Source organism: Schizosaccharomyces cryophilus (assembly GCF_000004155.1).
Source record: "Schizosaccharomyces cryophilus OY26 unplaced genomic scaffold supercont4.1, whole genome shotgun sequence".
Taxonomy (NCBI): Eukaryota; Fungi; Ascomycota; class Schizosaccharomycetes; order Schizosaccharomycetales; family Schizosaccharomycetaceae; genus Schizosaccharomyces; species Schizosaccharomyces cryophilus.
The window spans coordinates 2,499,910-2,514,673 of NW_013185624.1; the positions used below are offsets into that span (position 1 = coordinate 2,499,910).

The window sequence follows — 14,764 nt, forward strand, 5'->3', positions numbered from 1 at the left end:
ATTTTTATTCTTAAACAATTGAACTGTTCTTTTTTTAGTTTGGTTCTTATTTTTCCTATATCTTCTAGTGTGTATGTCGAAAAGTTTCTCAATGCTACACCTCAAAACGACAATTTTGAACCAACTACTATAAACATTAATAAGTACGTGTTTATAATAAAATTTTTAAAGAAATTAGACAAATTCAAACATAAATCAACACAGTTCTATTTCGACAACTAAACAGGACGGTCATAAGGTCATTAACTTGAAGTAAACTATATGCTTGGAAAATTTCAGCAAACTATTGGTACTTTTTCCGTTTCCTGTTTTTGAATCCAACTTTTTTAAAGAAATATTTTTCCAATGCTCCTCTCTAACTGACAAGAACACCGAGAAAGCATTTTCATTCTTGCAATATATGCTTACGTGTACATATTTTGAATATAAGCTTTACGAGGATACTCTAATCTTTATGTTCTTACTTGGTTTTTTTTTTTCTTGTCCCTTCTGTTAGATATCTTTGCGTCGTCTCGCTAAGAGTATTAATTTGTGGAGTACAGTTATAAAGATCAATGCCTGCTTGTTATTCTTCTGATTGTTTGCCTTTACCTTCCAAAAATGAAAAGCTTAAGCATTTTCGGGCTTTCAATAACGAACGGTCTTGTCCTCAAAGTACCGAACTTAGTTTTCTCAATCATGTATTCCACCATTTAAGAACTGTTCGAACAAAACGACCACATTCATATCTTCCTTTATATAGCTCTCCCTTGAGAAACAGGGTTCCTTATGATGATGATTCTGTCTTGACTGACTACGATCAAACTTCTTTAACATTGAAAGATCAGTATCGCGTTTGGCTATCACTTTCCAAGAAATCTATATACTCCAATTATTTTGGTTCCTTTTTGAATTTTCGCTTGCAAAGCAAACGAAATACGTTTCGGGGAAGATTTATTGGCTCATATGAAGAATCTCTTTTGAACTGTAAAATGCCTCTTAATCCTTCTCAATGCTTTCCTTTTGTAGTCGATATTGGTGTTGTGTCTCGGTGTAAATGTGAATCTTCATTGATATGTCCTTCTCATCTAAAGATGCGGTTTCTGTCTATTTTTTATTCATCTGATGATAATGATTTTCAGTCACCTTATGTTGGTCAGTTCTACATACCTAAGTATAGAACTCACAAAAATTCAAAAAGCAAAGCCCCAGCTTACGGATATCAAATTCCTCAAGTCGGTCAGTTACAAGTGATGATAAAAAGATTGGATGGTACACTCATTAAAATCTTTTTGGTACATTACGATCTTACTGATATGCCTAGTGAGTCAAAAACGTCCCTACGCCAATTCATATATCTTGATTTACTTCGTGATAATGCAGCGTACTCTTCGACATCTTTGAGATATGGGGTCCATCTACAGATTTGCTCTCCTTCTGATAATCGCTATTATCTATGTGAAACTCAAAGGGTGATATTTTCAGGTTGGTCTTTCCAGAATTCAAACAATACAGTAGTGGTTAACAAGCAAACTTATCCTAAATATTGTTCGTGGAATGATATTCCATTTTCTATGAATTTACCAAGAAAAATTTGACAAGAAAGTATTCCGAATGATTGAATCCACTTGTATAATTTCCTCATGATTTTCTTTTTTCTTGGGCCTCTTGCTATCTGTTTGCCTTCCTGGGAGGGCATACAAAATGGTAAATTTATGTTATTTATTTTTCATGATTTAATTAGTATATGTAAGTTTTATTCTTTAATTATATAGTATTATATAAAAATTTCATTTGAACCCAGAGAGATTTAGGAGCGCATGTATTATAACAAACTTTCATTAAATTATTCATTTATAGATTTTATATATATCACCTCCAATAGTTCCAACGACTATACCCCATTGATCTTGGTTATCGTTTTTTCGGAGTATGCCATACTTGAGTCTGTTTGTGATGAGCGGTACCTTCCGTTTTGACTTCTGGGAAAGAATGGGTTCTAGCTTTTGCAAATGAAGTGATGTTCGAAGCCCAGCTTCAAACTTAAAACATGATATGTGCTTCTCTTTGTCGCACCCATAAAGCAGTTTTTCTTGTGGAAGGTAATAACAATCAATACCCAAACTGGGAGATATATCATTGCAGACCAAATGTAAGGTATTTGTCTCTTTTGTAAACTCAAATACAGAAACAGAATCTCGTAAACTAGATGCAAATATGTAGTTTTTATGTGTATGCATAGAAACAATAGGAGATCGTGTAGTAACTTCACAATCACCATTAGAGAACTTTTTGGATTCAAGGTCTAAAATTTTAATTCCAAGACGACGACCTGATGAATAACACAAACCACGTTCTTCGAGGGAACATATAGAATACACCGGCTGCGACATATTTAACGTAATTACATTTCGAAGTTCGACCGAATTAGTGTCATTATTAGTCATGGTTAAAATCAGTAATCTCCCCGAGTTTAATACAGAAGTAGTAATTCCAGTTCCTAAACATAAATATCTAAATTTTCGTCTTTTGGGATCCTTTATAATCCAAACTAAATACAAGGCATTAGCATGCAGAAAGTTTCACATATTGACATACAGCACATTGCATAAAGCGTTTCATGATTTTTAAAAACCCGTTTTCCTTTAATATCGACAGAAGGCCATGACCTTTGTAACAATTTTGAACTAAGAATGCTGAATTAGAAATACCATAGAAATTTCCATACCTTTTCAAATCAAAAAATAACAAATCTGACGTTTTTATATCATCTATATATACTTGAGTGCAACCAATTATAAGTAGGTCAGTAAACTTATCGTGCAACACTCTTCTAGGAGTAGCACCAATTTTGTATTTTGTAGCAAATGTTCTCTGAGGAAGAATCAGTTCCGATAGATAAAGGGTACTTTTAGAGAAATAGACAACCATCTTAGTATTTTTCCTCTGTAATTTTTCTGGCAGATCATAAATTCCAGAAATTGAATGAAAAATGTTTTCGACGTCATTAAGAGCATTCACAATTAGTTCATTAGAATAATCATCGACACTTATTGAATATACTTTATCATCCCAACCATACAGAAATTCCGAGTTGTTTGGAGGATTTTGAAAAGATAACGGTAATGTTCCCAATTTTTTTATAAAAGAGAACCCAAATTCAAGTCTACGCTCAGCATTAAGAACGACGGGAATGGATACTAGGCTTTCATAGCTTGAGAGCAATATATGAACTTTTTCTTCACTCTTTTTTACAAAGGAGATCGCATGCGGAAACACTTTCAGAGAATTTACACTGAGCGGAGCATTGTAAATAGAGAACTGAGATTCGTCTAGAAAGACAATGTAAGTTAAAAAATCAAATGAAGTGTATCCTAAAGCAAGTACAGAGAATCCACTTAGTGTGAATGATGTTATACAGTGAGGAACTGAAGAAATTTTTATAGGATCACTTAATCCTTGTAAAATTAAATTTCTGGCTTCATCAAACTTAATGTAAAAGGCATATAAGAGGGATTCTGAAGTTTCCTTGTTTTTGCTGACGACATACAGCATGTCTTTTGTATGCATTGACAGAATGAAATCTTCGATTTCTGGACATTGCATGAGGATGTTTCGCGAAAAGTCTGAAGTTACCGTGTAAACCAATTGATTCGTGATGATCATAAAAGTCTCATTAATAAGAGCAATATCAAGAGATAACAATTCTTCCAAAGCGAGACTCTCCGAAATGTCTTCCACAGTGCCATCCATCTGAAGCTTTAGTACTAGAGTTTGCCAAGGGTAATTTAGCCAAACATAAAATAATGAATCATCTAAAGACTCTAAAACACCTTTTAATAGAGCTCCTTCTGTCATTAAGGCTTCCAATAGAATTGAAATTGAACAGCCATGACGCAGTTTGACAAGAGCACCAGACTCCGCAATTCCAGAAATCGCGTAGCACGTGCTATCTAAAATCTCGTCATCTAAAAGAAGATTTTGATTGTCATTTGTGTAAACAAAGTCCCACATCGGAGACCAACTAGGTGTTGTTGAGACGAGGGTTACATTTGAAGAAGAAATATCATACACACTGGTGTCATAACCATCACCACAGCATAATAAATAAGGATAAAAGGGAAGAAGATAGTTACCCAAAGGGTTGTTCAAACGACCGATATAGAAAAAGTCCATTGAAATAACCGAAAACCGAACGTGGACGAGAGCACCATTTTCATAAACCAAAAAACACGTATTAGGTACAGTCGGGTCGATAACTAATGAAAGTGGAAAAGACGGTGATTGATATATAGGAAGATTCTCTTGCAAAAATTTCAAATCACCACACTCAATCTGTGATGCAGATAGTAAACAGAGCTTATTTTCCAAAAGAAGTAGGAAATGATCTGGTAGATCAGGGCAAGCAAGCATATGTGATGCAACAGCAAACTCGAGTGGAACTGGAATCGAATGTGAAGTGTAGGATTTGCCATTTGAAGACGAAATACCATGAATCCATCGATAAATAAGGATGCGAGGTGTTCCACTGGATTCGAGAAATAAGCATGCATATGTCACACAAGAAAGGGAGGAGCGTTTAGGGAACAGAAATGAACTTTGTAGAATGATACCACCTATACTTTGTTTAATAAACGTGGGCGTCTTGTCTTTCGAAAATGATTGGGAAAAGAAAAGTAATTCTCCGGAGAAAGAATTTGTTGCCAAAAACGGTGCATTTGGGCAAACGTCAATGGTTTTACCAAGCTGTTCTTCGCAAGACTGCGTCGAGTCGATGCAAAATTCATTGCAATCTTGAATGGAAAATCGATCACTGTTTCGACATTCAATTTGAAAGGTGCAGCAGACACCCACATCAGTAGTAGTAACCAAGTATCCAAGGAGAGATTCTTTTGGAGTCGCTACATGCTTTGAGGAAATCCAGGTCATATCCCGGACTCTAACAGGAAGGGATTGAAATTCTATCTGGTGCAGACCGTGCCGTGCACTGAAATATGCTAGTAAAAGCGAAGATGGAGAACCTAGTAACAAAAGGGGCATGTCTTCATATGTTCCGATAGAAAACGCCCAGGAAAACATATGCGAAGGATGAATCATATCCATGATGAATACTGCTCCCAAAGATAGGAAATCGAATCTTCAAAACGTAAACGTCCGTGCAACTATATAAAAACTAGTAGGGGATTAAAAGATCTTATAAAGACTCTAGTCAATATAGCTTTGTTAATACGCAGATACTGCTCATGTAAGCTATTCTAGATTGCCATAATTCCTAGAAGACAAATGCGTCAAAATTTTCTTCGATAATGCTGCAATAGAAATTGCAACGTCGAACTTCAATGTGAATTGAATCCTCCAGCACTCTAAAAATTAAGAAATGTAAAGCAGAGACGGTGCGGTGTTCGTTCGATGCATGTCAAATATCATACTAATCAAATATGATCTACTCAAATACCTCATTGAGTCGAAAGCAATGCAACAAGTCTCTTACTGCCCTCTTTCTGCATATCCATTTTCATTCTGTTGAAATCATCAGTCCTCGCAAGGAAGAAGGTTTTTCTTTCAGGAAACGATGCACTATGATAATGGTCAAATTTCGTCGTCAATATCCCCGTTCTCTGTGAAATTGAACGTTTTTCCTATGCATTAAATACATTTATCTATAAATAAGTGAGACTTTCATTGCCCTATGTTATCCAAATGGTTTGCAGTCGTATTTGTCTGCAAAGCCATGTAAACAAACCAATTCATAAACAAATCAACAACAGCCGACAAGTAACATTGTTGTCTGCTTCACTAGATATAAGACGGTTTTAAGGGGTGTCGTACGGGAGTGCGTTACTTCGGTTTCGTATCGGTAAAGTAACGATTTTCGCTTCCGACTACGGTGATCGTCGCACTTCCGAAAACCGAAACTCATTTTCGCTCGAGGGTTCCTGGCCATCCTTTAGCCCGCTACAGCAAATCTCAAAAGTTGAGTTCTTCTATCAATTGATTCGTTTTGGACGAAGATTGATGATATTAAGGCTCAGTATAAGTGGGTAAAAGAATTCAGCACCAGCATATTTCGGTTTGCACTTGATTTTTTTGCGTGACCGCTGTTCGTAGTGAAAGCACCTTGGATCTATATAAGACAGCAGGAAAGCGGAAGTTTTTGGCCGTAACTTATAGAAAGTTAGATTTGGAACAGTAACTGCTGTATTCTCCCTTCGTTTGAACGTCTTCAGTAAAGTGCATTTGTTGCTTGCCTGCCAAGAAAGAAATCTGCTGTTTTTACTTTGGTTAAGGATCTTTGGAGGTTTTGGGTACCTTTTTCTTATTGTCTTTAGTTTTTTTCCCTTGCATTCATAATTTTTAAAAGTGAAAAGCATCAATATGTCTGCATTGTTAACGTTGAAAAAGCGCCTCAGCGCTTGCCGTCGACCTTCTCAGTTTCGACTGGAAACCAGTTTAAACCCAATGGATACTTTCCGTTTGCTGAAAAATACAAAATGGTCATGGATTCATCTTCAGTATGTTATATTGTTTGGTGTCCTAGCTTTTTGCTTTGCCGTCGTTCAATTTCCTGGATTTTGGGGTAAAATAGGATTTTCGATTCTGTTGGGTACCGCTTTGACAGTTCCTTTGACCCGGCAAATCTTTTTCCCAGCTATTGTCATTATCACTTGGGCTATCCTATTTTATTCTTGTCGTTTCGTTCCTGAGCGCTGGCGCCCTCCTATTTGGGTTCGTGTTCTGCCAACGCTCGAAAACATTCTTTATGGTTCCAACCTCTCAAATATTCTATCGAAAAGCACACACAGTATCTTAGATGTACTTGCTTGGCTTCCGTACGGTGTCGTTCATTACTCGGCTCCTATCGTTATTTCATTTATCCTTTTCATTTTTGCTCCTCCTGGAACCCTTCCGGTGTGGGCTCGTACTTTTGGTTACATGAATTTGATTGGTGTTCTCATACAAATGATATTTCCTTGCTCTCCTCCTTGGTATGAGGACATATATGGACTTACGCCTGCTACATATGCTATTAGAGGCTCTCCTGGTGGCCTTGCCAGAATTGACGCATTGTTTGGTACATCAACATATACGACTGGTTTTAACAACTCGCCGATTGTTTTCGGCGCTTTTCCTTCCTTGCATGCTGGGTGGGCTATGCTTGAAGCTCTTTTCCTTTCTCATGTTTTCCCCAAGTATCGTTTTTGTTTTTATTTTTATGTGTTGTGGCTTTGTTGGTGTACAATGTACTTAAACCACCATTACTTTGTGGATCTAGTAGGAGGTATGTGCTTAGCATTGACTTGCTTTGTCATTGCTCAGAAGTTGCGCTTGCCTCAGGTTCAAACTGGTAAAATCTTACGTTGGGAATACGAGTTTGTCATTCATGGCCATGGACTATCAGAAAAATCCAACTCTAATATGGTCAATACTGGTAGTCCCTATCTTCTTGGGAGAGAGTCATTCGACCAAAATCCTAGTGCTGTAGCATTTTTGAATGGCTTGAACAACTTGGAACTTGCAGATGTTGACCATGACTGGTCTATTGATTCTTCTTCGCCTTCGAGATTGCCTAGTCCAGCCGCTACCTCTACTGGCAAAGCATCTAATGTTTCATCATCTATTTTTGATGCAAGCCATATACCTTAATGGAAGCTCATCATTCTTTCATACCTGTACAGTAAACTGGTTTCCGTGCAACTGTTATTTACCGAACCATCATCACGCAGACAAAATGGAACACTAATATTTGTCAATCTGCGAATGGATTGGTGGTTCGTGCTGGTTTTTTATCTTCACAAAGTTGAATTGTCTTTCTTTTCCGTTCATCATTATAATTTTATTTTTAATTTGGGTGACTTTGAAAAAGTTTCTATTCTTGACAGCTTAATCTTTTATTATAACATCATTTTATGTATTATTGTGGGTTGGTTTCAAATATTTATTAACGTATTGATTAATTTCGTTATGTACCATTTCATTGAAGATAATTATCCCAATTCTGTTGGTCTTTAGACAATAAGGATCCAATTTAATTCAGATTGCTGTGATTACTTTCGTCTAGCATAGTTAACTCTGGTTTATATTTTTGATTTCAAGACCGTTTTCAGACAATTACAATCGTTGCTTATGTCAATGCCTGTTTTCATCAAATTTAATATACTTTAAATACCGATAATAAACCTCAATAAGAACTACCACGGTTTGCTTTGCTTGCAGTACAGTTTTGTATCATTCACCACTAAAAAAGTATGATTTATATCTACTATGTAACAAATATTTATTTTATGTACTTTATCAAAACCAATGTAAAATGGAAAACAAAATCACCAGAAAACTTTAGTTTACTTTTGGGCAGCGCTTATCTTTTTTAAAGAAACGGTATAGTTATACACACGAGCCGTATTAACCTCCATCGTAGTAATCTGAGCTCGCAAAAATTCTAAATCTTCTTTACAAACCTTCATTGTTTCTTGGGCAGCGCTCAATTTCTGAGAAAGTAGAGTTTCTGCTTCGTCCACTGAATATTCCAACATGACATTGGCTCCTAGCCATAAATATACCTTTTCACTAGCTTCAATTTCTGCTCTGGTATGTAACGTATCATTAAGTTCATATAAAACATTAAAAGATTCACCCTTCTTTTTCTTCATAAATTGCACTGTTTGCAGCGTTTTGGCGATGTCTGGGATTTTGTCGTCCAAACCAGCGACTCGTCTAACGATGCTTGTCTCCATAAATTTGTACTTTCTGAATAGGTAAGTATAATTTAAGTATATTATAAATAACGTACGCAATCGCCTCCTGAAATTTCTCCAAATGAGTCTGCGCATCTTCCATAGACATCTGTGTAAACTCAAAAAATTGCGCACCGGGGATTCCGCGAGGATTTCTAGGAATGTTAGTCTTTTTTTATTTTATTTGTCCATTAATTTTTACTTACGAATCTGCCATTTTTTTGAATAATTATGAGACTCAAAGGTTGACACTGGGTACGTGGACAATCCCTGTGTACTGCTCCAAAGGTACGTGTTATGCACTGAAGAAGTAGTAGGTAACTAACAGTTTTTGCTCACAGAGAAGAGAAAAAAAAAATAAAAAAACGAATGAAAAGTAAGTAATTTTAACCTTTTTGAAATTAGTTCCTCAATGAGATCCACATAGGAATGTAAGACAGAAATCGTAAAGCTGCATCATATATGAACAATATACAATATACAATATTTATTTACATATGGTAGATCTATAATTAACTAGACTATTATTACTCAAAATAAAATGATTTTAATAAGGGGCACCATGAGGAAGAAAGAAGCTAGGCGGAATATTGAACATATCTGAAAAGACTTTTAAGGGATCATCGATGAAATAGTCAGACTCCGACTCTGAAGGATTTGATGAGTTCGATTCGAGCGCCGAAAGAATAAAGTCTAACATATATTCAATACCTTCCCGAACTGGGTCTTCATTAACTATGATTGAATTTAGATTTTTTATAGTGTAAACCATCTCGGTACAATCATTTGGTAATTGAAAGCCACGCTCTTGACAAAAAGGTAAAATAAGTAAGCAAGTAATGGATTCCAAGGTCGCTATTCCAAGGAGATCGAAACGAATAAAGTTCTCATATGAGCTTGTGGTGATACGGCATGCCTGAATGCAAGCAATAGCCAGTTTCTCAAATATTTGGTGGGGTTCTGGTAATTTCTCCTGTTCAACAGTAAGAAAGCATTGATATAAATTTTTTCGTATGATCCAAAAGATTAAACGTAAAAAGTCATATCGAAATATATTCGATAAGTCTGAGACTCCAAAAAACAAGGATTCGATGGAAGTTAAGATGAGAGATAATCCGACGTCAAATTCGTCCAGTTTTCTCAGGTATTCTTGGACTGTTAAGGTATGCACCGCTTTTTGTACGTCAAGTCCGCAATTTAATAACTTTCCAAGTAATGAATGATACTGAAATGTTTTCTCATCTGAAAATAAGTTTCTTGCAGGTTGTAGCCTTCCAAAGACATCTCGTTGAACCCAACAGTTTCGGCTTTTAAAGATATGCTCCATAGCATCAATCTCACAAATCGTAAGCCACAAATCCGTATTCAGGTCATTGGTAACATTATCTAATTGGTATATAGGACTTACGTGAATTGATAGGTGAACAGAACGACACAAAGCTACGTTGCACCCACGCAACTGCTTTTTCGTATTATAAAGTGCCTGAGCAATGAAGTACTGAATTCTTGTAACGTTTCCAGTGTTCTCAGAGTATTGAAAGTTGTTAAAAAATTCATCCAATTTTTCAAAAATCAGTTTAGATAAATCAGCAGGACTGCAATCATTAGTAGCAAAATAGTTTTTTACTTCCAATGGTAAATTAATCATCTCAAGCGCATGGCCAATTATACACAGTAAAAGAAAAATACCATCAGAAGGGATTGAACGCAACCCAGAAGTTTGCATTAACATTAAGTATTTGCCTATTTCAGGTCGATAAAAGATTGGAAATAATTCGTTCGTTGTATCCAAGAAATGTTCCACCAAAGACTTTGATATACAATATGGAGGAAATAGAGCATACATTTCTTCATGAAGAGGTACAGACATTCTTGTATTATTGCGCTCTAAGCAACGAAAATGAAAACTGCTTCTGTCGTCAGGTTTCTTGCTGCGTACAAGTTCTAGAAAGGTTCTCCAACCATAAAATTCAAACCTTTTTTGTTCTGTTTCAATTGTTCGTGAAGGCTTTTTCCCAGAACTTGCTGCTGAATTGACAGCTTCCCGTGAATTTGTACGTCGCAATTGGTCATTTGCTTCTGGCGAAGCATCCTCATTTTCCGGTCCCTCTGCATATAGACATCGCTCATATCGTTCCTTACAGCGAGAACACGGGTGCTGACGGTCGCATTTCAATTTTCTTCGTCGACAATTGAGGCATGATTTAGGGGTTCTTTTACGCTGTTTTGGCGTACTTGAAACAGGCATTTTCATTGCTTTTTTATTCTATTTATGTGATTTTTACTTCTTTCATGTTAGATATCCTAAACAACTTGTTCTTTTCCAAAAAGCTTTTACATCTCGCTTTCGTCCACAAAACTTACTATTTAAACTCGTTTTTTTACTTTTCGAAAAACTAATTTTTCCTTCATCGTTTTAAAAGAATGAATGCGCAATTAAATCTTTGAATCCAAACCTGCTTTTCTGGCTTGGTTTTGGAGAATGATGGCTTTAGAAAAAAAAAGAATAGAAATTCACTCACCACATGACTCAGTAATTTGGTAACTGTCTAATTGACATGCATCTTCTTTCAATAAATCTTTTATATTAAATTTTTTATTCTAATTCGAAAAACCACATTTTATAAACTATGAGTATACTAAATCATCATGGGGATGATCATCAAAAAGAGAAATCAGAAAATCTTAGGATCACCTTCAATTGATCAAGGATTTTGTAAAGCTGTCAATTGCTCTAAAATATGTTCAAACTGTTTTTGGTTTTGTTCAGGGTAGAGGTTGGAAGGTGCCCCAACCATTGATGGATTACTGAGCTCTTGCTCATTCATACCAAAGGTTGGGTTACTATTTGAAGCTTCAAAAACTGGATAACTTGTTTGTAAATTAGAATTGGGTGCTGAAAGGGGAGATGACTCGGTTTTAATAACGTCCAACAATTGATGAAGAGTATTAGAATCAAGGGATCCAAGTATAGATGAAAGGTGAGGGTTGGAACGACTAACAATTTGAGAAATTTGATTATTTAATGGTATTTGGTAAGGATTCATTGGAGTAATTGTTGGAAATCCTGAAGGATTCATCGCAAGCCATGCACCTTTAGAGCGTTGAACTAACTCAACGGCTGCATATAGATCGATATTTGCATATTCTTTCAGACTTGTCAATATATAGAAATAAAAAATAAAAAAACTTACCATCATAGCGAATTTCACTAGGATTTTCCGTTCGTTGAAATGTTTGAACAGACATACAACCGACTTGACTCAAACGAGACGTAACATATACAATAGCTGAGACTCCGTCTAGAACACATTGATGAACTAGCGCCTGCAATGATAATTTTGGAGTAAGAGAGGCTAACACCACATTCAAAGAGCTTTCACGCAAAGCATTTTCTACTTTATATACAAACTCAATCGGAGTATCATCGATAACAATAATTTGACAATCTGCCTGAATCTTCGGTAACCCTTGTGAAGCAGGCTTTTTCTCTGGTCGTTTGCTGGCATGAAAAGATGGAGATCTCGACCTTTTTTTCCTGTTATGGATTAGTCATTTTCACTCGAAATATAAAACTTACCACGATGGAGGGTTTGTAGAGCCGTATACCGGGTTCGATATTCCCTTGTTTGGACCTTTCTTCGAAGAATCAATTTGAGTTTGATATTTTTTCTGGAGCTTCGAAATTTCCAAATAAAGCTTTTGATTTTGAATATACTTTCCTTGCATGTCTTCTAATGCCCGAGCGCATTCTTCGTCAGTAAAGAACTGTACAAAGCCATATGTAGGCTTTAACACAACTTGAGCAAGTCTCCCATAAGTATGAAATGTTTTCCATACTTCTCGTTTAGAAAGGTTGTTTTCTTTTTGCAGATGCCCGAGAAAAAGTCGGGAGGAAGAAGGAAATTGACCAGGGTACCAATTGGACATAATTTTTCCTTCTTCTTGCAAAAATGCCTGGTAAGCTTCTTCGTCTTCAGGTTGAAACCGTAAAACGGGTTCAGATGGCTGTGTATCAGAAAATGCATGACCTACGAATTTGCTAGCAAATTCTTCCTGTGATTTTTGAAACTCTTCAGGATCGTACTCTGAAGAATGAGTGAGGCTTTTTCGTATGTTGGTACCTTCACTAAAATTAGGTGAATGGCTTATGCTTATAGAAGATGAGGAAGGATTTTCTGAGGGCCTATCCTGGACATTAGGAGTATAGCTTGTAGAAGTTTGTAAGTTTGAGCCTGATATTTCGCTGTTACTTACAGCAGCTAGCACTTCATTAACATCGATTCCTCTTAATATACTATCCAGATTAGGAGCTGGTGGATGGCCAGATGAATCTTGAGAAGTGTTGGTAGCATCAGCATTCATTGGAGTTGGCTCATATATCTTACTAGATGGTGTTTCTGTAGTATAAAGATCAACGCCAGAAGTGGGGACTGAAGGAAAGGCTTGGTTTGGAACAGATGCTTTCGTATCTTTGTCCACTGGATCAGGATTTGCCTTATGAAACGAAGCACTGGAAGGTGTCGGACTAATCTGTTTTATATTCAAGTCAGCTGGGTTTTCATCTGTGAAAGACTTTGGATCATCCATATTTTTCTCTTCGTGATTAGAGAGTTCCGAGACGGGTTCTGGAGGTGAATATACGTCGTCTTCATCCTCATCATCAGCTCTTTCATAGTAATTGTTATTCCAAGGTAATTGGGGTTCGATATTATTTTCGTCGGTTTCAGGGTGATTTTCCTTATTTTGAACAGATCCTGCAACATCTTTTTCAGTACTGGAAATGGTAATCATATCATTTACTTCGTTATCTTCAATTTCCCTTTGCAGAGAGGGTTGGTCTGGCAAATATGGTTGCTCTTTTGAAGGTTGATTGTCTTCAGGGTGGTTACTGTCTTTTGACGGGTCCATTGCAAAAAAATTCTAATCCTAAAATTGAAAAAGATGCTTTTAGTTGTTTATCAGAAAAGTTGAAAATATTAGTAATGCATCAATAAAACACTTGTCGTTGGAGTCTTCTAGCGTTTGTTAAAAGGGAAATAGAAGTGGGAAATGAGCTAAAAAACAAAAAAATATACAGGAAAAGTCTATTTTAAATATGAATTGTGACCAAAATACAGCAATATATATCCAAAATCCAATGAATTATTTTCTAAACCAATTGCGGCGAATCGCGATATTTATGTAGCGAAAGCGAAGTAGAATTGCTTATTTAAGATCGAAAAATCAATTATCTTACAAATGGTAGTAGCGGGAAATGATGAATCCAAAACTCCAATTTCAGGTAGGTGAATGTCTTTCTTAGGTTGAATTCAAACCCGAAATGACTGTAGTCATCCTCGGTTAAAGTAATCCTTTTTATATTAAGTTAGTTTAAGCGAGTCAATTTAATAAACAAACAAATGGATGAAGAAGTGAATAATAAAAAAAGGTATGTAATTAATTTCCATAAAATGGGTTTTTCAAATAATGGGAAATAAGATCTTAATTAAGAGTAACGAGCATTCTAGGACTGATGTTTAACGGCGAAGATCTTAAAACGTATACTATACCACAGGTGGAAGGAGAATAAAAGTTGAGCTTGTATATTCTTTCCATCTGACGAAAAAATTAAAAAATTTTTGATAACCCAACGCGCAACTGTGAAAAGTCTTCGTTTACTTGTCATCTCTGAAACGAAATTATACTGACTAGCTACGTTTTACGGTGTCGGATACTTATGGTATTTAAAAAGGAAGCTTATCTTACTAATAAGAGATTAGTAAATCATTAAGCAATCGCATATGCGCGGTCCTTTGGTTTTCATTTTCAGTTTGTTTGTTTATTTAATCTTCACTCCAGTTAATTCCCAGCAACAACGATAATAGTATTATTATAAAGAGTAATACTCAATAATATTTATTTAGATCTATGTGGGGGTATACTGCTTCATGTCATACTTTTACAACTTCCTTCTCACAACAGGCAAACTTCACACTCCTTGACCATTCAAGAGAATAACACCTGAGAGTTCTAGAATCCCCCAACAGACAAGCTCAGTGAAAGAAGAAAAA

At 36.0% G+C, this 14,764-nt stretch overlaps 6 protein-coding genes across 6 annotated transcripts; 2 read left to right on the forward strand and 4 right to left on the reverse strand.

Annotated features, from left to right (window-relative positions):
- The first annotated feature begins 93 nt into the window (after positions 1 to 93).
- Positions 94 to 1,784, forward strand: SPOG_04063 (chromosome segregation protein). Its single transcript, XM_013166325.1, has one exon. It carries the CDS (start codon positions 555 to 557, stop codon positions 1,575 to 1,577), a length of 1,023 nt encoding a protein of 340 aa, XP_013021779.1. The 5' UTR covers positions 94 to 554; the 3' UTR covers positions 1,578 to 1,784.
- On the reverse strand, positions 1,779 to 5,395 carry SPOG_04064 (E3 ubiquitin ligase complex subunit Mms1). The gene is made up of 3 exons (XM_013166326.1): positions 2,708 to 5,395; positions 2,578 to 2,666; positions 1,779 to 2,530 (listed from the first exon to the last, which is right to left on the reverse strand). The coding sequence occupies exons 1-3, from the start codon at positions 5,080 to 5,082 to the stop codon at positions 1,830 to 1,832; spliced, it is 3,165 nt and encodes a 1,054-aa protein (XP_013021780.1). The 5' UTR covers positions 5,083 to 5,395; the 3' UTR covers positions 1,779 to 1,829.
- A 441-nt stretch (positions 5,396 to 5,836) lies between these two features.
- On the forward strand, positions 5,837 to 8,177 carry SPOG_04065 (inositol phosphorylceramide synthase Aur1). The gene has a single exon (XM_013166327.1). The coding sequence runs from the start codon at positions 6,355 to 6,357 to the stop codon at positions 7,621 to 7,623; it is 1,269 nt and encodes a 422-aa protein (XP_013021781.1). The 5' UTR covers positions 5,837 to 6,354; the 3' UTR covers positions 7,624 to 8,177.
- A 6-nt stretch (positions 8,178 to 8,183) lies between these two features.
- SPOG_04066 (prefoldin subunit 3) lies at positions 8,184 to 8,995 on the reverse strand. The gene is made up of 3 exons (XM_013166328.1): positions 8,918 to 8,995; positions 8,768 to 8,866; positions 8,184 to 8,724 (listed from the first exon to the last, which is right to left on the reverse strand). The coding sequence occupies exons 1-3, from the start codon at positions 8,926 to 8,928 to the stop codon at positions 8,319 to 8,321; spliced, it is 516 nt and encodes a 171-aa protein (XP_013021782.1). The 5' UTR covers positions 8,929 to 8,995; the 3' UTR covers positions 8,184 to 8,318.
- A 173-nt stretch (positions 8,996 to 9,168) lies between these two features.
- On the reverse strand, positions 9,169 to 11,192 carry SPOG_04067 (fungal Zn(2)-Cys(6) binuclear cluster domain-containing protein). The gene is made up of 2 exons (XM_013166329.1): positions 11,076 to 11,192; positions 9,169 to 10,995 (listed from the first exon to the last, which is right to left on the reverse strand). Exon 2 carries the CDS (start codon positions 10,963 to 10,965, stop codon positions 9,259 to 9,261), a length of 1,707 nt encoding a protein of 568 aa, XP_013021783.1. The 5' UTR covers positions 10,966 to 10,995; positions 11,076 to 11,192; the 3' UTR covers positions 9,169 to 9,258.
- Positions 11,193 to 11,290: 98 nt separating this feature from the next.
- Positions 11,291 to 14,039, reverse strand: SPOG_04068 (poly(A) binding protein Nab3). Its single transcript, XM_013166330.1, has 3 exons — positions 12,292 to 14,039; positions 11,906 to 12,249; positions 11,291 to 11,859 (listed from the first exon to the last, which is right to left on the reverse strand). The coding sequence occupies exons 1-3, from the start codon at positions 13,620 to 13,622 to the stop codon at positions 11,417 to 11,419; spliced, it is 2,118 nt and encodes a 705-aa protein (XP_013021784.1). The 5' UTR covers positions 13,623 to 14,039; the 3' UTR covers positions 11,291 to 11,416.
- Positions 14,040 to 14,764: the final 725 nt, after the last annotated feature.